Source organism: Aquarana catesbeiana, linkage group LG07 (assembly GCF_042186555.1).
Source record: "Aquarana catesbeiana isolate 2022-GZ linkage group LG07, ASM4218655v1, whole genome shotgun sequence".
Lineage (NCBI taxonomy): Eukaryota > Metazoa > Chordata > Amphibia > Anura > Ranidae > Aquarana > Aquarana catesbeiana.
The window spans coordinates 88,350,351-88,377,554 of NC_133330.1; the positions used below are offsets into that span (position 1 = coordinate 88,350,351).

Genomic DNA, 27,204 nt, shown 5'->3' on the forward strand with positions numbered 1-27,204 from the left:
TTTTACCTGTCTAGTATCTGTCTGTATCTGGCCTTTGTCTAGAGTTTAGCTATAAATGTTGTCAATACATTACACTTAGCCTTAAACAAGGTAAAAATCAGAACCTGATCAATATTTCCAGTGCAATTTTTTCCATCCCCAATGAATCCTGATCTACAGAGGCAAGTATGTCTTGCTGGTCCTAGATGTAAACATATTGCAAATGGGCTGCAACCTCCATTGTCCTAGAAAGAAAACAGAAGTGAATAAGCATTAAATATGAAAGAGGTCTAAAGGCTTATGGACAAAAAAAGTTAGTTTTTACGTTTCTGTCCTGTATTGCTGAAGTTTGGAAGGATTTGTAATGCAATATCTAAGTTTTGGCATGCAGAGCAGAGATCACCTTGCACATACTTTGGACATGGATAAACAGTGTTCGTCCCACACCAACATTTAAAAAACAAATGGCGTCAGGTAAACCCCAAAATCCATACCAGACCCTTATCCGAGCATGCAGCCTGGGGACTAGCGAGTGCCCCCCCCCCCCCCCCCGAGCTATACTAGGCTCTTACCCTCAACATGGGGGGGTGCTTTGGGGTAGGAAGCCCCCCCCCCCGAAGCACCATGTCCCCCACTTGTATGTGACATCACCTAGGATGGACAAGAGGGGAGGAGAGACCGGTGGGGAACAGCGCACCACAAGAGGACTGGTCATAGCCGCTTTCCTGCCATCTTCTGCATATGAAGGAAACCAGTACTGTAATTTGCCCTATGTAATGTGCCGTGCTGTGTGCCCCGTAATCTGCCTTGCCCTTATGTAAAGTGCCCTGCTCTCATGTAAGGTGCCCTGCTCCCATGTAAAGTGCCCTGCTCTCATGTAAGGTGCCCTGCTCTCATGTAAAGTGCCCTGCTCTCATGTAAGGTGCCCTGCTCTCATGTAAAGTGCCCTGCTCTCATGTAAGGTGCCCTGCTCTCATGTAAGGTGCCCTGCTCTCATGTAAAGTGCCCTGCTCTCATGTAAAGTGCCCTGCTCTCATGTAAAGTGCCCTGCTCTCATGTAAGGTGCCCTGCTCTCATGTAAGGTGCCCTGCTCTCATGTAAGGTGCCCTGCTCTCATGTAAAGTGCCCTGTAACCATGTAATGTAACCTGCTCCCACATAATGTGCCCTGCTTTGCACATAATGTGCTGTGCTCTCATAAGTTATGAATCAAATACATTTAGTGGAGCTTATGGATAAAAGCAGAATTAATCTATATAAAACACTAATAGAAAACCTCCTTGCAGATGTTGATTTCTTCACAGATATGTGTTCCATTTCCTTTATACCCTGGAAGACAGTTGCAAGCAACCTACAAGAAGAGCATAATATTAATTCATCAATAGAGAAAAGGCTGCCATATCTGTATTATGTAATGCTTATTCTTATCATATTTTACACATGGGCCTTTAATATATACTGGGCAACTGGCCATTCTCTGAACAACCTTCATATTTGAGTTTGAGTGTTTGAAGACATTGGCAGGCCTTGAATCACTAACTTTACAACCGGCAAATCTGGGCTTAGAGGTTTAAGGTTTACAAATGTCATCCAGTTTTCAGTCTTAAAGTGATGCTAAATGATATCCTTATTCTCCAAAAATAATCCATACACATTCACTACTTAATGGGCCTGTAATCTATTTTTTATGAATTTGTTTACTATGTTTTTCTGCCTCCTTGTAACAACCTCCATTAGCTCCTGAATGTCGCCTTTTTTTCCCTTACTTGTTTGTTTGGAATGAGTAACGTTAGTTGCGGTCGTGTGCCTTGCTCTATGTACACTACAAATTCCACAGTCCATGTTCCCTAGTCTATCTCGGGAGTGAAAAACAGAGGATGGCTACGTTTCTACTGTATGTACAGGGGACCGTGGAGAATGAACGTAGCCACCCCCCAAAAGGAATTTGGTTTATAGCAAAAAAAAAAAGAAAAATGGAGGGGGCATAAATATAAATTTTTAAAATCAGAGTTGGATGCTTACATGAGCAAACTTGTTACTTTGGAGTGCATACTAAATCCAATAGGTCATAGGGCTAATTTTCCATGCAAATTTTCAATATATTTCAAAATGAAAACACTAAAATGGTAATATTCACTTGTGTGCTGAAAGCTTGTACTGTCTTGGAGTGCTTACATTAGTCACCTTTTCCAAGTACTTATGCAGAAGTCTCACTATATCAAATGATAATCTACCCCATCAGGTGTTTCAAATGCAGCAGTCTCCAAAAATTGTAACCTCACACTACTACCAAATAGTAATGTTGCAGGCAAAAGTCAACAACTAGCCCATATTTATATCTCTAAGTCCTCATGCACACGGACGTTTTTACAGCTGCTTTTTTGAGCTTTTTTTGCAGCTTAAAAAGGCCTGTCTATGTTAGTCTATGGCTTCATGCCCACCTAGGCGTTTTTGAGCTGCAAGTGGCATAGGCGTTTTTAAGCTGTAAAAAAAACCCAGGACCAGTGGGTTCTGAGAGACGTTTTTCAGCTGTAAAAACGCTCTAACGCTCAAAAACGCTCAAAAACGCTCAAAAACGTCATTCACCAACGTTTTTTAGCATTTTTGATCCATTGAAAAAAAAAAAAAAAAAAAAATTTGAAAAAAAAAAAAACCGCTCAAAAACGCTAACGCGGAAAAACGCTCAAAAACGCTCAAAAACGCTAAAAAACGCTATTGAAAAACGCTGAAAAAAGTTAAAAAAAAAATCACTGCAAAGATACTGGCGTTTTCATAATGTTTTTTTAACAGCCTGTGTGCATGAGGGCTAACCATGAACTCTGGCTGCTGATGTCTGCAGAGAGCAGTGACATGTAACTGTCTACCGCTGGCTATACATGGGTCAGATTTTTTTTGTTCAGCCAGCGGGTTGAATGAAAAAAACTGACCTGATTCCCCCAGCCACACATTCAATGTGGATGGAGGAATCCTTGCCACTATGTCATTGTATTCTGACAGCAGGGCTCCCCCACTGTCAAAATTCACTGATTAGCACTTTAGCCTGTTGGCTGCATGTGCTGATCAAACGAGAATTTACCAACAAGCCAGGTTCATGAGAAGTCGATCACACAGCAATGGCCATACATGGATCAAAATTCATCCTGTTCCTGCTGAACCAGACGAATTTCAACCCATGTATGGCCAGCTTTAAGAAGAGCAAAGGTGTCATGGAAGCAGTATTAAACCCAAAACCAAAAATGTAATATATTGCCACTTACCAATTATTAGATGTGGCAGCTGTATTCGTTTTTGGGTTTTTTTAGGTCTTTTTACCTCTATTTTTACCTCGTGATCTGGCCAGTAACACACCTCCTGTATTTAAAGTGCCTCCACTCTGGATGAAGGAGCACAGGGGGCAACTTTGGGCAATGGCATGGTCTGGGGGGGGGGGGGGGGGGGGGGTGTTAGATGTACTAGCAGATTTAGATATACAAAAAAAAAATTTAAGCCAAACTCAAGCTAATACTTTAAAAGCAGTCATTCCTTTTGGGATAAAGGTTTTATATGAATACATAAAAGGTGATTGTTGTAAGCAAACCTGCTAGTGTTAAATTGTTTGTCATATCTCTGTAACTGACACATTCTGCTGGAGAGCTTGTTTTGTTGAAAAACAACAGACCTACTGGTCAGATCACCAGATCAAAATAGAAGAAAGCCAAAAAAGAAAACAAATGCAGCCATCACATCATAAGAATTGGTAAACTGCAATATAATAAATGTTTATAATAAATGTTTGCTTTTGGGTTAATACTGCTTTAACATAGGGTTCTGATTTACAGCCTGACTTCATTTGTGGTAGAGGTATAATAGCGCCATTCAATGGAGGAATAATTGATTCGTGGAGAACAGAGTGGAGGAAAGTTCATAATCACAGATGGTTTACCAATGAGTTGTTATAAGCTGAATATTTAATTTCCAATGCTTTCTATGAACACTGGCAAATAAAAGCACTATTTAAAGATATATTTGATTTCATATTTACTAAAACTCACTTTGTTTGGTCCGGTTTTTGTGCATTCAGCTTTTGGATGACAACCACCATTATTTTCCAGACATGCATCAATCTCTGCTCAAAAATAAAAAAAAAATACATATAGATAGATATATAATGAAACGTAGCTTACGAAAGCATAACCATTCCCTGGTAACAAGCAAAAGAATGAAAGTGTTTGTCAAGCCAAAACTTTGTTTTATTTTGTGATTAGAACCCTTATGCCGCGTACACACGGGCGGACTCTTCGACCGGACTGGTCTGACGGTCTTTCCGACGGACTTTCAAACGAACAGACTTACCTACACACGATCAACCTAAGTCTGACGGATTCATACGTGATGACGTACGACCGGACTAAAATAAGGAAGTTCATAGCCAGTAGCCAATAGCTGCCCTAGTGTCGGTTTTTGTCCGTCGGACTAGCATACAGACGAGCGGATTTTTCAACCAGACTCGAGTCCGTTGGAAAGATTTGAAACATGTTTTATTTCTAGGTCCGTCGGACTTTTGGGAAAAAAAAGTCAGCTGGAGCCCACACACGATCGAATTGTCCGATGGAGTCCGGTCCGCCGGACCAAGTCTGCCGTAAAGTCCTCTTGTGTGTACGCGGCATTAGAGTTTTACTGCTTTCCAGGGCTTTGTTTGGCTGGTTATAGATGGGGTGAAAGAGAACCGCTCAATTCCCCCATCAACACTGACCGTGCTGATGGGGGAATTCCTCCAGTGGAGCCATTGTTTTCTCACTGCGGGGGGGGGGAGCAGTCCACGCTGGGAGAACACAGTGATTATTGGTAGAGGCTATAACAGCAGCTAGCAATAATCACATTTAAAATCCAACAGGCTGGTTGTACCCAAGTTGATTGATTCAGCCTGCCCATACATGATTTGAACTGTCTATGGCCAGCTTTGGAATTCCCCTCACTTCTTGTCTGGCTGACAACAGGACAACACAATGGACAATTACCAATTAAAAGTGATAAAAGTTGCCCTATTAAAAAAAGGAGCTGATCAATCAGGACTCCCCACTCTAATGCTTCTAAATATACTGTACAATCATGCTCTACCATGCACTTGTAGCACAGTATGCCTGAAAACATTACCATATTAGCAAAGCAAGAACAAGGCACATACTTTAGTAGAAGACTAACATTTTCTGGTGATATTCCACTAAAGTCAATGAAGTATTTGAAAACAAAAGTGTGTGCATTACCCACAACTGATTGCTGTATATGTTTAACCTGGCCTGGAAAATTACAGTGGGAATAGGAATCGCTGTTATGAGAAACAGAGGCAATTTTTTTTCAGGTATACATACTGTATGCCCATTATTTATATTTAAAGAAGTCTGGATAAAGTACATTTTTGTTTTAGAAGGTGCAAATGTAAAAAAAAAAAAAAAAGCTAAACCCTAAGGCCCCTTTCACACGATAAGCCCGCTCGGATCCGCCTGTCCATTTTTCAGGGGGATCCGAACGGGTCACCCATTGACTACTATGAGCAGGCAGATGTCAGCGGAGAAGTGTCTGCTGACACCTGTCTGCCATCCGATCCACTAAAAACAGACGTATGGCAATACGTTCAGCCATCGGTCTGGTGGATCAGATGAGATCTGATGAAAACGGACATGCTGTCCATTTTTCGTCTGATCTCTCCATAGAAATCAGCTGGGCTCTGATAGGTCCTTTCTTGCTCAGTGAGCAGAGACGGACCTGTCATCCATCGGCTCAGAGGAGATTAATGGATCAATCTCCCGCTGAGCGGATCTGCCCCGTGTGAAATGGGCCTTACCTGGTTTATTTTCCCAGTGTCAGTCAGCAAGTTCTTGTACAGAGACTGATTTACTGATTATATTGTATACTATATTTGCAGGAGAGGGAAAAACAGTCTAACTGGTCTACAGACTGGTAAATCAACATTAGGCCTCATGCACACTGTGTTTAAAAAACGCAGCTTTTACATTCATTTGGCATTTGAAAATGAATGAAAATGAAAAAAAAAACCCCATCAAAAGCGTGTCAGGAGTGAAGTTAAAGGGCAGAAAAAATGCTGAACACAGATAAACATATCTAAATGCACCTAAACGCTATACATGTTTAGGTGTTTAAACATTAATGCATTCAAATGGCTAAAATAAAATATTTTGGCCAATGGAATCCATTAATGCTCAAGCGCTTGATGTGCTTTTAGTTTCAAACTGAATAGGGTCATTTTTTAAGTAGGTTTTCTCCTGCCAGGGGCTCTGGCGATAAAGCGGAAAAAAAAATATTAAAAGCCAGCAGCTACAAATACTGCAGCTGCTGACTTTTAATATATGGACACTTACCTGTCCAGGGAGCCCGCGATGTCAGCAGCCGAAGCCGATCTGTCCGTCGGCTCTCGGCTGCTGCAGCCGCCATCCTCGGTAAGGGAATTAGGAAGTGAAGCCGTGCGGCTTCACTTCCTGGTTCCCTACTGCGCATGCGCGAGTCGCGCTGCGTGCCCTCACTGGTCCCTACTGTCTCCCAGAAGATAGCGGGGGAGGACAGAGTAGGCGCCGGAAGTGGCGTAGGTCACCACGAACGCCGCGGTGATCTATATTGTATATGTATTAGACAGGTATCTGCTCCCTCCTCCCCCCTGAAAGGTGCCAAATTTGACACCGGAGGGAGGGAGGAATACAAAAAGTGGAAGTTCCATTTTTGGGTGGAACTCCACTTTAAGCGAAGCAAAGTAAACGCCCTGTGTGCATAAGGCCTAAAGGAAGACAATGTTGACATTTCTATATTGTATGAATCTCCATTTTAGGCAAACATTAGAGACATTTATTCTCACCCAGACAGATAACTCCATCTCCACTGTAGCCATCAATGCAAGTGCAGCGTACTTGTCCTAATGGAGCCTTAGTGCAATTTGCATACATTGAACATCCACCATTGTTAGCAGCACAAGCATCCATCTCTGAAAAGTATAGAAAGACTGCAGTGAGAAATTGTAATAGTAAAACTGCTGTAACTATTGCAATATTTAGACGGCAATGTATTGTGTGAACAGGGGCTCTTGATCTTAAATGAAAACTGCTCTATATATACTCTATCTAATTAGAAATTAATGACTGGCTCACCATATACCAGTGGTCTTGTAGCACCCCCCCCCCCCAAACCAAGAAAGTAGACGAACCACCCGGCTGACACCCTAAGTCACTGTTTTGGGGCAAATTATGATATCAAGCCATCTACACTCTTCATGGATGGATTCTGCACAGTACCCAGCTGACCAAAAGCATTAACTCATTGCTTCTATTACCCTTCAGACTGATTTTTTTCTTAATTGAGCCCTCTACTCTTGGACTAATGCTCTCAGAAGCCCCCCAGCCCCTCAGACCAGGTAACTTATGGCTAAGGAAATTGTTGCTCCTTCTCTACTATTTTTTGCTTGCCTCAACTATTTAATATACCTATCCAAAATATAGAAACTTTGATCTTCAGCCCAGTAGTAATATCAGTTTGCACTTTGCAGTTACTGAGATGTGTCAGTGATGTGCTCTTAAAGAGTAACTCCACCTTTGCTGAGGAAATAATAGGATTTTTAATACAGCTTACCTGTAAAATCCTTTTCTTGGAGTACATCACGGGACACAGTGCAGCCATAGTAATTACTATGTGGGTTATACACCACCTATAGGTGAATGGACACTGGCACACCCAAAGACAGGAAGTCTCCCTCTATATAACCCCTCCCATATAGGAAGTACCTCAGTTTTTTAGCAAAGCAATGAACATCCCAGTAAAGAGGGGAGGGACCTCTGTGTCCCGTGATGTACTCCAAGAAAAGGATTTTACAGATAAGCTGTACTAAAAATCCTATTTTCTTTATCATACATCACAGGACACAGAGCAGCCATAGTAATTACTATGTGGGATGACCCAAAGCAATGCCCCTGAGGGGAGGGAGACACATATAAAAGCAGGCCGCCATCAGACGTGAGGACCTTTACTGCTGCCTGCAGCACACTGTGCCCAAAAGCAGTATCCTCCTGCCGCCTTACATCCATCTGGTAAAATTTAGTAAATGTATGTACTGACGACCAAGTCGCGTCCTTGCAAGTCTGAGTCATAGAGGCCTGGTGTCGCACTGCCCATGATGCACTCACTACCCTGGTAGAGTGCACTCTAATTTGAAAAGGTGGAACCCTTCTTTTCAATCCATAAGCCTGAATTATAACCTGACAAATCCACTGCGAAATAGTCGATTTTGACACTGCTTGCCCTTTTCTGGGCCCTTCTGGCAGTACAAACAAAGCATCAGTCTTCCTCATCTGAGCTGTCACCTGCAGATTCTGACAGCTCTCACCACATCGAGAAAATGCAACAATTTTCCTTCCACAGAGTGAGGTTCTGGGAAAAAAAAGGCAGGGAGACATCTTGGTTCAAGTGAAAACTGGACACTACCTTAGGCAAAAAGTTTGGGTGAGGACACAACACCACCTTGTCTTTATGAATAATTAAGTATGGCTTCTTACAGGAAAAGGCTGCCAACTCTGACACTCTCTTTGCCGAAGTTACTGCAACCAAAAAAAACAACTTCCTTGTCAAAAGGATCAAGGGAATATGGCGCAAAGGCTCAAAAGGGTTGTCTTTGCAAGACCAATAAAACTAGATTCGAGGATGCCATTTTTTGGCTTCACACCAGGAAATATAGGACCTCCATATCCTATAATAAATGGCCCTAGAAGCCAGCTTGCATTAATCAGGGTAGTCACCACTGAGCCCGAAAGCCCCGATCCTTTAACATTTGGGCTTCAATAGCCAAACCGTTAAACTTAGCGATTATAAGGCAGGATGGAACACCGGTCCTTGCGAAAGCAAGTCTGGACGGATGGAAGAGTCCACGGTTTCCCTACTACCAACCTTATGATCTCTGCATACCAGGATCTTCTGGGCCACGCTGGGGCTACCAGAATCACCGGATCACCTTCCTCCTTGATCCTGCATAGAAGCCGCGGTAGCAGCTGAACTGGGGAAATGCATAAATCAGTGAAAACTGATCCCAAGGAGTCACTAGCGCATCTGTCTCGAAGGCGAGCGGATCCCTTGTCCTTGACACAAAGCTGTCCAACTTCTTGTTGAACCTGGACACCAACAGATCTATTTCCGGGGTACCCCACTTTTTTGGCATATGGCTGAAAAAACCTCGGGATGCAGGGACCATTCCCCTGGGGACAATTGTTGGCGGCTCAAGAAGTCCACCTGTCAATTCTCGGAATGAAGACTGCTAACAGAAAAGGCACATGCTTCTCTGCCCATGTCAGAATATGGTCCACCTCCCTTTGGGCCGCCTGACTCCTGGTACCCCCTTGGTGGTTGTTGTAAGCCACAGCTGTGGCATTGTTGGATTGTATCCTGACAGGACACCCCTGCAACTTGGAAGTCCAGGATATTAGAGCCAGACGCGCTGCCCGAATCTCTAGAATGTTGATGGGCAAGGCTTTTTCGATCTCTGACCACTTCCCCTGGACAGTGGCCTCCTCCAAAACTGCTCTCCAGCCCAAGAGGCATGAAGGATTTCCCCTTCTGCAAATTTCTGGTTATCAACCACCAAATGAGACTCTGGCGCACCCTTGGGAACAGATTCATTGGGTAGTCCAAGGCTTGGGTCCTCTTGTTCCAAGCAGACAGAATACTGTTTTGCAACTCAAATGAAAATGGGCATAGGGAATAGCTTTGAACAAAGCCACCAACCATTTTCCCTCGCAACCTCATGCAAAGGCGAATGGAGGGATCCTTCTTTCCCTTGACCACACGTACCAGATCTCTTAGAGCCCTGACCTTCGTCTGAGGCAAAAATACTTTTTCTTGGACTGTGTCTATGACCAGACCCAAGTACTCTAGCCTTCTTACTGGCCGTAAGGCTGACTTCTCTAGGTTGAGAATCCAGCCCAGGTGTTCCAAATACTTGACCGTGCTGGACACACTACGGTCTAGCCATGTAACCGACTGATCTATAAGCAGCAGGTCGTCTAGGTATGCCGTTACTGATATACCCCGGACCTTTAATAACCCAAAGGGCAATGCTATGAACTGAAAATGGCGCTGTTCCACCTCGAATCGCAGAAATTTCTGGTGAGCGGGGCAGATTGGCACATGCAGATATGCATCTTTGGTTTAGATCTTTGAGATCTAGAATGGGTCTGACATCTCCATTCGGTTTTGGCACCGTGAAGAGATTTGAATAAAAACTCATGCCTTGCTCCTCTGTTGGAATTTCTGTAATCACACCCTGTGACATCAACTGGTCCAGTACCTGGAATAAAGACCTTTTTATCGGGTCTCTGGGAACATTCGATCTTAGAAAACAAAATGGTGGAAACTCCCGAAACTCTAGCTTGTAGCCTAGAGATACTGTGGAGATGACCCATCTGTCTTGGATCTCTTCCCGCCAGGCTCCTGAAAACTGCAGAAGCCTTCCCCCCACTCGACCGAGTGGGGGCGCCCCTTCATAGTGAGGCCTTGAGGCTTACCTTTTGAACCCGATGGCGGAGGCTGACGAAACTGCCTGGAGGCTGCAGCACCTGGTGCCGGGGAAGAAGAATGTTCAAATGAAGGACGCCTACTCCTTCTTTTAACCGGTAAAAGGGCACTCTTACAACCTGAAATTTTTTGGATATACTTATCCAAGTCGTCTCCGAACAACCATTTCCCATGAAAAGGAAAACTTGCCAATAGCTTCTTGCACGGCAACTCAGTTGACCAATGCTTCAACCAGAGAATTCTGCACATATGCACAGACAAGAGGGCAAAGCGTGACACCTGCTGGATGGAATCTTTAAGGGCATCCACCGCAAAACATAAGGCCCTTGGCAGTTCCGCTAACTCGCAGGCTGCTTCCCCTTGAGCAGGGACACCTTTAATGACTTGCTTGAGCTGGTCTTTTAAGGATTGACAAACCCCTATCGCTGCTACTACAGGCTGTACTGCTGAACCAGCTATAGAAAAGGAGGCTTTAGATTCCAGCTTTTTGTCGGCTGGATCTTTGAAAATCTGGACATTGTCTACTGGACAAGTTAGACTCCTATTCACAGAAGAGCAAGCAGCATCCACTGCTGGCAAATTCCACTTTTTAGTGAACTTTTCCTCCATGGAATAAAGAAGAGAAAATCTCCCAGGAGGAACAAAATACCTATCTGGGTGATCCCAGTCTGCATATATTAGTTGCTCTGGCAGTGGGTGTAAAGGGAAAGCATGTGGGCCCTGTGAAGGCCTCAAAGAACCCAAAAAAGAAAAGGGGGCCTCAACCTCCTCCACTGGGGGGAACTTATATGCCGAACGAACCAATTCTGTAAGCGATTGGACTAGCACTTTTTGGGATTGCGGGGCTGAGAAGGGCTCCTCTGAGACTGAATCCTCAGAAGAGGAGTCGTCTGCCAGCCCTTATTCTCAGTCACCCAATGGCACCTCAATGTCATCTGCCCATTCCTGTTCTAATACTGGAAGGTCAGGAGGGGGAGAAGGGGACCTTTTGCGTTTTTTCGCGGACTGGGAGACAGACGCGATCATGTTGGCTATTTTTCTCTCCAGCCCAGCTAATGCTGAAGCCAAATCGTCCTTGGTGATGTAGGCAGAGGCTGAAATGTTGGATGTAGCCACTATGCCTTACAGCCTCAATGGCTCAGTCTCCTCTGGCCTTTCAGGAGAGGATAGTACTGTGGAAGCGTGACTAAGATCCTCAGATCCTGACAGTGGCACCCCTGCGCTCCAACCTGCTGTATTCCCCCTACCTTTCTTTCAGGAAGACATAGTCCTAAGCACAAAATGCAGAGGTACTCACAATATGCATCCACTGCTAAACTGTAGACCACCAAAAAAATGCCGCTATCACTGCTCAGCCTAAAGCCCAGTAGGTGTGCCTTTAAGTGCCTGTATCCACCTCCATACAGTGCTTACATGCCCCAGTATACTCTGTGTCCCTCCGTCAGTCACCAGACTCTTTACAGAGTCATAAACTTTATAGCTTCTTAGCCTGCGCCGTGCTACGTGCGTGCTCGCCCCCCACGTGCACGTGTGTAGAGGATGGTGGTCCTGTTATCGGGATAGCTTGGGTGGGAGAGAGGGGCTGCGCTATTGTGGGGGGATGCTGGCCGCCCCACTCCCATCTTCGGAACCAGCCTCTGGGGGGAGGGCTGCGTGCCGTGGGCTAGGAGGCGGTTGGTTCCAGGGCCATGGACAACTGGTAGACCAGGATGAGAGGCAATGCCTAAGAGGTCACCAAAGGAGCGCTGCCAGACACAGAAAAACAAAGCATGACAAGTAAACACCAGGTATGCTACAATACACCCTTTAGTGGTGAAAAACAGGCAAGGCATTCACAATTGCAAGAAATCCCTTTTAGTGAACCATATGTGTTCCTTTCCCAGGTTCTTTCTTCGTTTTTTTTTTTAAACTTACCATTCCCACCGCAGGAAACTGCTGTAATACACAGCCAGACCGAATCTTCACCCATCATGGCAGACCAGGTCTTCGAATGGACCTTCAAGGACCGGGTCCCCCTTGCATACAGGGGTCCACACCCTTGGACCTGTACAGCACCCTGCCAGGACAACCTTTGGTTTAGTCATGTATACAAGGGCCTGGATCCCAGGGTCCAGCCCTCCAAAGAGGAGCATTACAGGCAAAAACCTCGCTTCTTCTTCCTCGAGGCTCGGGTACCATCCATTTTGGCCTTTATATTGCCACTTTGAATGGATCCGACTGCATAGCCCCTTGATCCTGGCAAGGATTTCTCCAACGGGGCTGTCTAAAGTACTTCAATCCACCGTGACCATCACCTTGAGACACTGGCTAAAAAACGGAGGTACTTCTTGTATGGGAGGGGTTATATAGAGGGGGGCTTCCTGTCTTTGGGTGTGGCAGTGTCCATTCACCTATAGGTGGCGTATAACCCACATAGTAATTACTATGGCTGCTCTGTGTCCCGTGATGTACGATAAAGAAAAACATTCCCCTCTGGGTGATTTATGTACATTACAAGGATTTTAAGAAACTTTTTTGCAGATTCCTACCTTTTGTTTTTCTGAAGAAATCCCTGTGTGTTTGTCTGTGCCTCTGTTCTAAGTGAGTCTAATAGGAGTGGCTTCATAATTATTAACCAGCCGCTGCCCTTAAAATGTAAGGGTTTGCAACCCTTTAGACGTGATTTCCTATTGGGAGTACCTCACCAAAAATGACATTTTTGTTGCAGGTGATACCTGAAATCTGACTTGTATCTTAGTGCAGTCTTCTGGGAAAATCAGTGAGCCAATCATATAAGCAGGAAATTACATATCTGGAGGTCATTCTGTGTACAGAACACCTCCAGGTAGCCATATTGCACTGCATATTACAGAAAATTACAGCACTGCAGATTGAAAAGGAAAGGTCATTTTAAATAACATTCAATTACAATATCATTTCTGTCGCAATTGTATAAGCTATAATATATTTTTTTTATTTGCTATTTTTTTGTCCACAAAAGTGGAGTTACCCTTTAAGGATGAATATTTAAAAATGGGTTTAAGCCCTCATTTATATTGGAGGGATTTGACAGGTCAAATCGGATGACGCAGACTATTGCCAGCAATGGCACCGTTCCAATCAGTGCAACGTCAACTTTGCAGCACCGCACTGATTTGCAAAAGTATTTCCTGCACTACTTTTGCAGATTTCAGGTGCGACTTTAATAGACATCTGTGCATTAAGCTGAACAGATGTCTTTCAAGTAGCACCTGAAAGCACGCAGACCTGCTACTTTGAGATTGTGCTACTTCAATGTGAACCGGGGCCAAGTGCATTTTGCATTTAAAGAACAACAATATCATGGCTTATTTTGAGGGTAGTGCTTTTTCGTTTGTAAATTCATTATGATCAGTAGTACAACATAACCTGTAAATTTATGGCTATCTGCAGGAACTTTCACTGATCTCTACTGGGATAGCCCTGAGATGTCAGAAATTCAGAAAAGATCTTACACATCTATGGTAATACTCTGTATACACAAGATCACTGAACTATGACCAGGTGATTACTTATGCTGGCCATACACAAGTCTAATTTTGTATGATTCATGCTGAATCGGTTAAAATTTGTGCTGTGGGTGTCCTCGTTGGCACCACGTGGCTCAACAAACTTTGATCTAAAAAACAAAGAAGCGGGGTGTAATATTCTCAATGAAACAGTGACTGCAGCAAATCAGCTGCAGTCACTATCTGGGTATTCTAACCACGACGGGAGCAGCAGCTGTTCAAATACAATAGCCAGTAGGGGGAATTCCTCTAACCATGCTGTTTGGTGTGGATGGGGGAATCTATTAATCCAGCCTCAGGCTGAACAGGTTAAATCTTAATGTGTATGACCAGCCCTAAGCTGGCCATAGATGGATCAAAATTTTGCTGTTTCAAAGGGGCTGAATTTTGATCCATCTCTGGCCATTGCTGTTTGAGAGTATTAAATCTAATGATCGACTCTTCTTGAACGGGTTTCATGGTAAATTCTTGTCCAAATCGGCTTGTGGGCAGGACCTACTTGCCCGGCAGGTTAAACTGCGGTTATGTAAAGAATCTAACATTAAGGCAGTTCCCAGATTTAGAAATGAGTCTTCACTGTGTGCAGTAATTAAATTACAGACTTCCTCTGAGAACGTTGTGTCCAATGTCACTACACACTGTACCTTGGCAGATGTTGCATTAGGAGGGACGTGCTGAGCCGTCGCCCACTCCACCAGTCCAGAGTACCTCTGTTACCTTCACAAACCTCATGACCAGGCCATAGATCTCCATAACATGGGTTCGGATCCAGTTGCTATTGATACCGACTGCTAGGGGGGAGCCAGGACATTGAACCCCTCACTAAACTTAAACTTGTGCTTGGTTACTCTTAGCAACTACGTGCCTTATCCTTGTCTTGCCAAGTTAACCCTTTTTGTAGTGGTATAGCTTCATGTCCCATTGTGCTACACAGACTAAGGTTCTTTAGATACGCCAGAACCAACATGCACCCGTTTGAATAAGTTCAGATCAGGCTCATAACGGTCAAAGTAACTTTTACTAACCAAGTTACAGCATACGGTTTAATATGAACAACGTCCTTCCCCTAACCCTATATATTGTGGTGTGGCTGCCCAGGTATACCTCTAAGAGGTGAGAGTCTATTATGGCATTGTCCGTGACTTAGATGTCTCTGAAGTCCCAGTGTCTTCTGGACTGCAAGGAGCAGCAGTCCCAATACACTAACAGAGTGGAACCAACCAGTTCAGCAAGGAAGAGCCCTGAACCTCAGCCTTCACCCCTTTTCTTATAGCACAGATAGGCCAGCTAGGACCAAAAGCCTGGGAACTGAGCTTACAGAAGTTAACCCTCTCCCTCGGTCAGGACCAGCCACTAACTTAGTAGAACCAAACAGTTCAAAGCCTGCCTACAGGCTGCAGCACTGATCAGTGTATTCTAATAGCAGAGGAGACTCACTGTCAGAATACAATAGCTCAGTGGGGAGGATTCTTGTATACACCTCGTAAGTGTGGATGGGAGAATCCATTCAGTTTTATTTCTCTCAGCCCACTGGCTGATCGAAAAAACTGATCAATATATGACAATTCTTACAGCTGGCCACAGTTGAATCGAAATTCGGCCAGTTCAGCAGGAACCTAACAAAGTTTGAACCATCTATGGGCAGTCTGGTTGTACTGAAGTTGATCTATTGATCAACTTCAGTCAGGGCCGCCATCAGGGGGGTACAGCCTATACAACTGTAAGGGGCCCGGGGCCCACCCGGGCCAGGAGAAAGCAGGACGGGTGAAGGGGAGCCATGTTGTGCACTATAGAAACGATCCTGCAGATTCTGCTGCTCTTTGTGTCAGACATTGAGCTCTTTACAGCCACCTCTGGCAACTATGTGCATGTACACCCTTCATGCGAGCTGCCTGAACTGTGCTCCTCTGTGTCAGCAACATGTCAGCAGTGAAAATGAGCTGGGACTAGGTAGGAAGATTTCCTTTACAAGTAGGGGCTGTGAAGGAAAGGGAGGGGGTGGTTTTTGTACAGGGAGGGGCCAGAGACTTGTGTATTGACACATATACAGGTGTGAGGGGGGCTGGCATATATACAAGTGGGGGGGGGCTGACATATATACAAGTGTGAGGGGGGCTTGACATATATACAGGTGTGGGGGGGGGCTGACATATATACAGGTCTGAGGTGGGCTGGCATATATACAGGTGTGTGTGGGGGGGTGGGGCTGGCATATATAAAGGTGGGGGGCCGACATATACAGGTGTGTGTGTGTGTGGGGGGGGCTGAAATATATACACAGGTGTGGGGGGGCTGGCATATATACAGGTGTGGGGGGGCTGACATATATACAGGTGTGAGGGGGGCTGACCTATATACAGGTGTGAGGGGGGATGGCATATATACAGGTGTGGAGGGGGCCGACATATATACAGGTGTGAGGGGGCTGGCATATATACAGGTGTGGGGGGCTGACATATATACCGTGTTTTCCCGAAAATAAGCCCGGTTCTTATATTCATTTTGTCAGCCAAAATCACACTAGGGCTTATTTTTGCTGTAGGGCTTGCCATGCAATGTGCTGTCTTCCCAGTGGTTGCAAAATGCCAGAATCCCCTCTATCACAGGATCACATAATGCAAAAGGTGTGCGTTTCTACAATGCAACTGTGCAAATACCTTCTTTTATGGCCTGCCTGAGCTGTCTTCCACCGCTTCAAGCACTGTGAGGGGGGGGGGGGCGAGATCCCTCACTAACACCAGGGAGAAGAGGAAAGCTGAGCCCTGCTCGGCGCTTCAATGGCCCGCCTGAGCCATCTTCCACGGCTACGATTAGTGCAGAGGGAGGGGGGCTGAGTTTGCCCGCTGACACCCAGGAGAAGAGGAGATCAGCTGAGCCTTGCTTGGCGCTTCCATTGCCCGTCCAAGCTGTCTTCCCCGCTCTGAGCAATGCAGGGGGCCAAGATTCCCCGCTGACAGCTGAGAGAAGGAGAGATCAGCTGAGCACCAAGCGGCGCCGCACCGACATATACTAGTGCAGGAGAGTGGACTGTAGCATTGCACAACCAACCTAAACTAGGGATTATTTTCAGGGTAGGGCTTATATTGCAGCTCTCCCCGAAAATCACACTAGCTCTTATTATCGAGGTAGGTCTTATTTGCGGGGAAGCACGGTACAGGATTGAGGGGGGGGGGGGGCTGAGTGCATACAGGTGGCCCGTGGGCAAGCCCTGGGGAATGTTGGTGGTCAGGCTCGGGGGGACCCATGCCTAAAGCTGTGTAAGGGGCCCAAAAATTTCTGATGGCTGCCCTGACTTCAATACAACCAGCCTCTCAGGTTTTTTTTTGATCAGTGCTGGCAGCTATAGCCGACAGCAGCGATCATTATATTGTGCCAGTAGGGAAGGCTCCCCACTGGCAGAACACAATAGTACAGGCTTTAAGCTCATTTTTATTTGGCTATGGTTAAACCCTTCAGCCATCACTACTTATCTCCTTTTATTAAGGTGCATACAAAGCCTCATGCTGGAGTCAATACGCATAGCTAAAGGGCCAGTTCACACCGGAATCGCAAAGGAATGCAATTCATTTGAGATTCAGAGCAGTGAGATGTTCAGTCCATTCATTTGAAAGGGCTGCAACTGCACTATATCGCACCGTAAGTACTGCATGCACTACTTTTTTTTAACAAAAAGCACATGCTGCAGATTGTATGATAGTGCGGTACCATGTGATCTAGTGCACTACATTTGTGATCTCTGTTTGGAGTGTCATTAGGATTACGGTATATTGACACCGCAGTAGATCGCACCCCCCGTGCTTTTTGAACACAGTGTGGGAAACATGCACAGAACTTAGGTTGCCTGCAAAACATTCTGGTGTGAACGAGCTCTTGAAGAGTATCTAAACCCCAAACCAAAAATTTAATATATTTCAGCTTACCAGTCCTTATGCAGTATGAGGTTACTGCATTTATTTTCTGTATCTAAGTTTTTTGTTTATAAAATTTCTACCTTTCTATAGTAATGCTGAAAACAACACTGTCTGCCTTTTTTTGTTTACATTCACTTCTACGATGTATATATGGGAGGCTGGACTTAGAAGTGGCAAGGACATTGCATTTCAGGGTTGCCAACCTCCCAAAACTTTAACTGACAGAACATGGAAAATTTACTGACAGAGCACAAAATTTTTTTACTGACAATCTGAAAAAAATGACAGAACTCCTATCAGAAACTAAAACATTAGATATTTAAACAGTATAAACACAATCTGTAAACTCTGAAAATACCCATAACAGGTAATTGGCCTGGTTTACATTTAAAAGTCAACAAAGTATGACAAATTATCAGCCACTCTGCTGGGATACAGTTGAAAAACAAGTTCTGTTATGCATGCATAAGAAAGCAATGGGCACGACCAGACTGCATCCAATAGTGGGAGTGGCGTAAAGAAGATGATTAAACAGAATAACTTCTGACCACCTACGTCTAAATGAACATAGCAGCTGCTTGGGTGAGTACACATTGCCATGGTCTCGATGCTTAGCTTCATAATGCGGCAATTTTTAACTCAACATGTCAAACTTTACAGCCAGCATCGCCTGTGTGCACTGCATCTGTATGCAATACACACAGGCGATGCCGGCTGTAAAATTTGACATGTCGAGTTAAAAATTGCCGCATTATAATGCTAAGCATTGAGACCATGGCAATGTGTACTCACCCAAGCAGCTGCTATGTTTAATTAGCAGGTTTCAGGGATGCACTGCATACAGTGTGCAGGGTTCAGGGGTGCACTGCATACAGTGTGCAGGGTTCAGGGGTGCACTGCATATAGAGTGCAGGGTTCAGGGGTGCGCTGCATACAGAGTGCAGGGTTCAGGGGTGCGCTGCATACAGAGTGCAGGGTTCAGAAGTGGGCTGCATACAGAGTGCAGGGATCAGGGGTGGGCTGCATACAGAGTGCAGGGTTCAGGGGTGTGCTGCATACAGGGTGCAGGGTTCAGGGATGCACTGCATACAGTGTGCAGGGTTCAGGGGTGCACTGCATATAGAGTGCAGGGTTCAGGAGTACGCTGCATACAGAGTGCAGGGTTCAGGGGTGCGCTGCATACAGAGTGCAGGGTTCAGAAGTGGGCTGCATACAGAGTGCAGGGATCAGGGGTGGGCTGCATACAGAGTGCAGGGTTCAGGGGTGCGCTGCATACAGGGTGCAGGGTTCAGGGATGCACTGCATACAGTGTGCAGGGTTCAGGGGTGCACTGCATATAGAGTGCAGGGTTCAGGGGTGCACTGCATACAGAGTGCAGGGTTCAGGGGTGTACTGCATACAGAGTGCAGGGTTCAGAAGTGGGCTGCATACAGAGTGCAGGGATCAGGGGTGGGCTGCATACATAATGCAGGGTTCAGGGGTGTGCTGCACACAGGGTGCAGGGTTCAGGGGTGCGCTGCATACAGAGTGCAGGGTTCAGGGGTGCGCTGCATACAGAGTGCAGGGTTCAGGGGTGCGCTGCATACAGAGTGCAGGGTTCAGGGGTGCGCTGCATACAGAGTGCAAGGTTCAGTGGTGCGCTGCATACAGAGTGCAGGGTTCAGGGGTGCGCTGCATACAGAGTGAAGGGTTCAGGGGTGCGCTGCATACAAAATGAAGGGTTCAGGGGTGCGCTGCATACAGAGTGCAGGGTTCAGGTGTGCCCCCTTTCCTCCCAAATTGCCCCCTCCCCCAGTACAGTACTCTACTCACACCCCCAAACACCCCCTCCTTGGCAGTACATGGTAGAGAACTGCAGCTGCAGAAGAGTAGGAAAGGTTACTCAGGAGGAGAGTGTAGTGTAGCTGCAGGGCACGTGGGGCCATGGGCATAGGCTTCAGGAGCTGTTGCTGACAGACAAGCACCAAGTTCCAACTACCTATCTATGCAGAGAGGTGGCAGGCAGAGCACATTTGATATCACTCTGCAGCCAGAGCAAGAGGAGCAGGATCGGCAAATGTGGCTTCCTGCTTCTATTTAAAAATAATACAAACTGGCTCCAAACTCTGCCTGGATAAGTGTCTGCTGGAGCTGCATCAAACTGTCAATGGGTTCTTTCTTACACTTGCCGAGCCAACACTAACCTGCCTGAAAAAAGGACAGATTTTTACTGACATAAACTTTCTCTAATGGATATCTGCTGCCACCATCAAAAATCACAGATTTTTTTCAAACTGTCAGTAAATTTACTGACTGTTGGCAACCCTGCTGCATGTTTTGCAAGATCAACAGGTATTTTTTGTATCTGCTGAAACTGTACTTAGCTAGATAAAAAAGGAAAACAAATGCTGCCACCACATTTAAGGATTTGTAAATTGCAAAATATAATTTTTTTTTTTACATACAGTATGTCACAAACGTGAGTACACCCCTCACATTTTTGTAAATATTTTATTATATCTTTTCATGTGACAATACTGAAGAAATTACACTTTGCTACAATGTAAAGTAGTGAGTGTACAGCTTGTATAATGCCCCGTACACACGGTCGGATTTTCCGATGGAAAATGTCCGATCGGAGCGTGTTGTCGGAAATTCCGACCGTGTGTGGGCTCCATCGGACATTTTCCATCATCGGATTTTCCGACACACAAAGTTGGAGAGTAGGAGATAAAATTTTCCGACAACAAAATCCGATCGCGTCAATTCCGACCGTGTGTGGCCTGTTCCGACGCACAAAGTGCCACGCATGCTCAGAAGAAATTCCGGTACGGAACAGCTCGTTCTGGTAAACTTAGCGTTCGCAATGGATACTGCACTTTCGTCACGCTGCAATGTCAAAAATGGTTTAATACAGCGCACTCTCTTCTTCTTTATAATGTGACAAGAATTAAGTAGTTTTGCTGCTCATATTCACACACACTTCTCACAAAGTTTTATTTTTGTTTTTTTATTGGGATTCCCTGAATATATTGTTATTAGTTGTCACATCTGACATAATTTGTATTTTTTATTTAATTTTTTGGGGGGTTTTAAGCCTTTTTTTTTTTTTATTTAATGTTTGTATTTTTTACAAGGCTGATCTTTGTTCAATGTTATTTTTATTTTTACTCCAGAATATTTTTGGGTGTGTTTTGTGTGTCAAGTTACCCCAACACCATTGATATCTTTTATTATTTAATCTCAAGGAGTTTTTTTGTTGTTGGTGTCCCTTGTTAATTGCACATTGTATATTTGAAATGTACCTGAATCCTCACAAACAAACTGTCCTTTTTGAAGTAAAACACATAGGAGAGTATAATTCAAACAAAAAATCCTTTATTAAGGGATCAGAACCAAACAAAGAGGAAGGCAACACTGGAGAAACAGGAGAAATTAGCGAAGCCTGGGACCCCCACGGCAGACATCAATTCTTGAACATCAAAATTGGTGGCCTGAGGAGTCCATATGTAAGGGAGGGCAGTCTGGTCCGGGATTCGCAGAGATCCGGATAGCAGCAGATGACATGTATGTCCCCAGGCTGTGGTACCACAAGAGGCTGCATTTTTTGGCCGACCAGACTGGATCCAGGGTCCTCACTTTCTGGTCTTCCTTCCACGCTTAGTTCCGGGCTGTGGCTGTGCAGTTGGAGATGTGGCAGGAGGAGTAGGACCTGGAGGAGGACTGAGAGGACCTGGAGGAGAGGGAGGAGGAGGAGGAGGACCTGCAGGAGGAGGAGGAGGACCATCGCAAAGGTGTGTCTGAGCTGTAATTTGGCCCCTCATACCTTTCTTAAGAGCCTCCAATATGAGCGCCTCACACATGACTTGTTGGCCCTCCTCCATCCTCTGCATTTTATATGCAATGACGGCAGCAATGTCCTCCTCCACGGTCTGTCATGCTCCCAGGACCTCTGTAGCCCTCCAAAAGAGTCCTCTGCCAGCCTCCTCTAGGGCACTCCTCCTACTGCCACTTTCTCTTTCCAGGTGTAGGGGAGGGACCGGCAGATCAGCCAGCCGGCTCGGCCCGGCCACCTCCTGGCTGAGACTTCCCTGTGTATGAAAAAGGGACATGGTTTTAGTTTTTGCTTCATCAATCACAATCCTAAATTAGTACTCCAAACTAACATCTAGTTAACATCATTGATTGGACAACCAGCAATATTTAGAGGAATGCTATACCTGGCTCAATCTGGGCTCCTCCATGTGTTGCCTGGAAGGCCCACGTTGGGCGTCAGAAGCCTCAGCCGGGGGGGAAGGAAGCGTGGAAGGAAGACTGGAGAGGGATGGCCTGGGTTCAGTCTGGCCTGCCAGAAAATGCAGCCTGTCGTAGTACCACATCCTGGGGACATAGATGTCATCTGCTGCTCCGGATCTCTGTGAATCCAGGACCTTCTTGCGCTCCTTCAGATATGTGCTCCTCAGGCCACCAATTAAGTTCTTCAGATAGGTGATGTCTGCCATGGAGATCACCTGCTTCACAATTTCACACAATAGCTCCAGTGCTGCCTTCCTCTTTGCTTGGTTCTTGATATGTGGGTGTTTAATCTCCCACAGACATGGCACCTCCCTTAACATATCTATGAATACTGACATGAAGTCATTATCTTTCAGTAGCATATCCATGTTCACTGCAAGACACAACACAAGACAAAGCCTAATGTCAGACAAAACTCTCCTAATCTTGTTACAATATAGGCCTCAATGTAGAAGCAGTATAGGCACAAGTTTGTCTCTTACCTTCATTGTTATGATCGGCGCGTCCAATGCTCCTTCCTCCGCTCACAGATTGCACGTAATACGCACGTGTGTTACGCTTTATATACACTGCGCATGCGTGTAACTCCGCCCGCCCCTGACGTTCTTTCTATTCTATTCCCCGCCCCTTTTCGTTCGGCGCAGTGGGGGAAGAGCACATGGCGGAGTCACAGCAGGTGCGTGATAATTACAGGAACGAGGAGGAGGAAAGCCCGGATCCGGACACGTCCCGATCCAGAAGGAGACGATTTAAGGCCACAAATATGTCCTTTGGGGAGATGTTGGAGATGGTCGACATAATGTAGAAGGCCGACTATGACGGAAAGTATGGGCCTTACCCCAACCCCAATATGAGAAAGGCCAAGATCATGGCGAAAGTGGTCAAAAGTCTTCACAGGAATTTCGGGGTGCGACGATCAAAAGATCAGCTCAGGAAGCGGTGGTCGGACCTGAAATTAAGAGAGCCAGAGCAGTACCGAAAGATCCGGAGAGTGCTGCAAAAAAGTAAGTAGTTGTGCTGTGTTAGGAACTTTTCTTTTTGTCTTTATTACGTTCGTGCTGCTCCATGTGCTTTTCTTAATTGTACAGTTTAAAAAGGCAACTTTAATGTTCATGGGCCCATTATTCGTTCGTATCAAACATTTTTCTTTCGGCCTCTAAAACACCATTGTTTAGGCCATATGCATTTTCCCACATTTTTAAGGGCCTACTTGGATGCCAAATATTTGTTTGTGTAGATGGGTTTGTTACTAGAATGAAATGCAAACTAGATTCTGTGTAAGGAGAGGACACTGAGCAGCTGTTTTCACATCTGGACACTGGAGCACTAGTGTGGGACACAAGAACACCATTTTTATTAGGGGGGCCACACAGGTGCTCCAGTGTATACTATAGGGGGGTCTCCATCTGTGAAGCTTGTACTAAACAGGTAAAGTATTGCAGCTTGACAAAGGGCAATAAAAAAAAACATTTTGGAACTCGGCTAAAATTGACAATTGTACCCCACTTCCAAGCAATGTTTCCTATTTATAGTTCTGCCATCAAATATCTGTGTGCTAATTATACCATTTTTGTTTTACATAGGGGATAAAAAACTCGGAGGACACCCCTCATCCGAGGAGACCACAGACCCCCCACCTATGGAAGAAGGTGAAATACCCCCAACCCAAGAAGAGCAGGAGGAAGAAGAAGATGTGGTGGAAATTGGCACCACAACAGGTGAGTGTCTGCGACCACAGGCTCAGGTAAGAGATGGATGCTGGCAGATTTTTGATACCTGTTTTTGTTTGTTTTCTCTCTTTTTAGGTGATCGTGATGTGAGGGATCGAGATCCTTTCACATCAGAAAGTGCCCAGATCCTGATCGGGGAGATCATGGGGTGTAATTTCGAATTGCAAAACATCCAGAAAAAAATAAATGATGTGATTCAAAAAAATAATAACATCATTGATGTTTTGGGGCGAATTTAAAACCCCATAAAATCACTTTTTTTATTGTGGTCCAATCTTTTAAATATTTTTGCAATGTTTTGAAAAGCCAAATTTGGAGGATGCACACAGTGTGCCAACATGTGCTATCTGCCATCACGGGAGATCAATGGACGCGTTTTGGGGGTGCAACCCCTTCCTCAATTATAAAGTAGTGGCAAGGAAGGGTTTGCTCCCCCAAAACACGTCCCTTGGTCCCCCGTGATGGCAGATAGCACATGTTGCTATCTGTAGCATAAATTGGTGTGCATCTTCCAAATTTGGCTTTTCCTGGGGTGATTTCCCCCCATCTGAACGCAATATCAAACACAGTTACTAAATACTGATGTCTGATATTGCCTTCAGGTTTGACCTAATGTGAACTTTGTAAGTTCAAGTTTTTTGTCTTTCTTGTTGGTTTTACACAGGCCTGTTTTATCGTAAATGGACATTTCTATTTTTGATAATGCCACACCAAAAATAGTTATACAACAAACATGTTGGTTGTTTTAAAAACCTTTGGTAAATGTGATTGTGCAGGTATAAAAAAGTTGGTTAATCAAGAATGTGTGGATTATTGTCTCAACACTACAACACTTTTGGGGTGATGTAATTGGTGTTTTCAGCAAAAATGGGGGTTATTTCCTAAGGGCAAATCCTCTTTGCACTACAAGTGCAGGTTCAGTGCAGTTGCACGTGCACTTGTAGTGAAATGTGTTTTTGCATTTAGTAAATAACAGCCAACAGTGCTTTGTATAAGGTTACACAATCACGCCATTTTCTGCACTCAAAACATTTCTGTCAGGGTCAGCTAAAACAAACACAAGCAGTAAATGTCCACAAAGAAATTCTTTTTGTTTTTTATTATAAAAAGGCTTCAAATATTTGCTGGCATATTGATGGCCCCCCTACCCGCAAAGAACTCCAGGTAGCGTAACCGGACATCACGGGCACTCAGGGAGGGCAAGCCAGGACGGCCGCTTTCAAGCGCCGTCAGTGTGGTTTGATGTACCATTCCGGCCTCAGGCCCAGCTGAGCCAGCATAGTTGGCCGAATGTTTCCTTAAAAAGTTATGGAGAACACAGCACGCAAGTATAATATGGTTCAGTTTATACTCCGCCATATGGATGGGTGTCAGAAATAGGCGGAACCGGCTGGCCAGGATTCCAAATGTGTTCTCCACCACTCTTCGGGCTCTGGCCAGCCGGTAATTAAAAACCCTCTGTTCCGGGGTGAGGGTTCTCATTGGGAATGGCCGCATCAGGTGGTCCCCCAGCGCAAACGCTTCATCAGCAACGAACATGAAGGGGAGTCCTTCCACATTGTCCTCTGGAGCTGGCAAGTCCAAGCTGCCATTCTGGAGACGCCTGTAGAACTTCGTCTGGGCGATGACTCCACCATCGGACATCCGGCTATTCTTCCCCACGTCCACATACAGAAAGTCGTAATTAGCCGACACCACCGCCAACATCACTATACTATTGAACCCCTTATAGTTGAAATAGTATGACCCCGAGTTGGGTGGTGGGACGATGTGGACGTGTTTCCCATCAATTGCCCCTCCGCAGTTAGGAAAGTCCCACCGCTCGGCAATGTGGGAGGGGGGACTCTTGGACAGGTAACCCTCTCCACTTCATTGAGAGATGAATGCCTAAATACAGGGTATTACTTGGAACAACCCCTCCTTAGTTACACTATTGGCAGCCCACTGGACAGGTAAGAAGTGTCATAATACAAAGATATAAATACACACTGTACACATTTGAGGACATTTGGACATTCTGCTATTACCTATCAAGATAATAATAGTATACAAAAACTTTAAACAGTACCATTTGAAAGTATACAGGCAGGCCCTTGCACTACATGCTTTGGGGAATTCATCCATAAATATGACCACAAAAGAGATGGGTATAGTGTGTATGGGTTTGGCAAAGTCAGCAGATAGATGATTGAGGATAGAGAATTGGGATCAGCTGACTTAGCAGTTGGGGGAGGGAGAGTTACTAAAAATTATTTGGGGACACCACAAAAAAAAAGCCTCTGGCACTTTGCCTGAATTTAAAGCAAAAATAACATTTCCAAACATTTTAGGGGGTGTTTGGGGTAAAGCACTACTATGGAGCTGAAAAAATACATTGACTACTTAAACGACTTAAATACAGTGACTACATGAGGTGAATATAGGGCCAGGAGACACCATGCTGGGGAGGTTATTGAAGGGCAAATATGTATGAAGGACCTAAAATAATAATTACATAAAAATCCAGCATGCATGAGGAGAAAGGGGACATTCACAGCATATTCCAATCATGGTAATTAGGGAATGAGGAAAGAAATACAATATATTAGCAAACATTCAATACAATAAAATGTGATATTAAAGGATAAAAATCTTACCTCCATATACTCCTTCTGCAGGACCTGGATGATGGCAGAACAGCTCTCTGGGATAATGATCCCCAGAGCCTGGGGGGAGATGCCTGTCGAGAACTTGAGGTCCTGCAGGCTTCTCCCTGTCGCCAAGTACCGCAGGGTAGCGACCAGCCTCTGCTCCGGAGTGATGGCTTGCCTCATGCAGGTATCCTGCCTGCTAATATAAGGGGTCAGCGAAGGCAACAGACGGTGAAACACGGGGTCCGTCATCCTGAGAAAGTTCCTGAAATCATCAGGATTATTCTCACGGATCTTGCGGAGCAAAGGTATATGAGAGAACTGGTCACGCTGAAGCAACCAATTCTTGGTCCATGAACTCCTCCCCACCCTGTTCATGGACTGGACTTGTGTCAAGGTCAGGACCCCAACACCAAGCCCCCGCACAGCACGAACTCTACGAGGAGTACGTATACGCAACATGGCTAGAAAACTGTCGGCTGCTCAGAACGAAGTAACAGAACGCACTGAAGAACAGCAAGGCCTGTGAAGAGCGACCTGAAAAACAGTAATGAACGAACAAGAATACAATGACTAAGTCACGCGGAACTTGCTTGCACGCACTGAAGAGCAGA

General features: G+C 45.2%; 1 protein-coding gene across 2 annotated transcripts in view; it reads right to left on the reverse strand.

Moving 5' to 3' along the window:
* Nucleotides 1-27,204, reverse strand: part of STAB1 (stabilin 1) — a 508,133-nt gene that overhangs the window by 182,004 nt on the left and 298,925 nt on the right. For both annotated transcript variants that reach the window (XM_073592448.1, XM_073592449.1), the window contains 4 exons: nucleotides 6,823-6,948; nucleotides 4,010-4,083; nucleotides 1,255-1,329; nucleotides 105-224 (listed from right to left, as the gene is read on the reverse strand). In XM_073592448.1, the coding sequence (XP_073448549.1) occupies nucleotides 105-224; nucleotides 1,255-1,329; nucleotides 4,010-4,083; nucleotides 6,823-6,948 (395 nt within the window). The remainder of the gene's footprint in view (nucleotides 1-104; nucleotides 225-1,254; nucleotides 1,330-4,009; nucleotides 4,084-6,822; nucleotides 6,949-27,204) is intronic.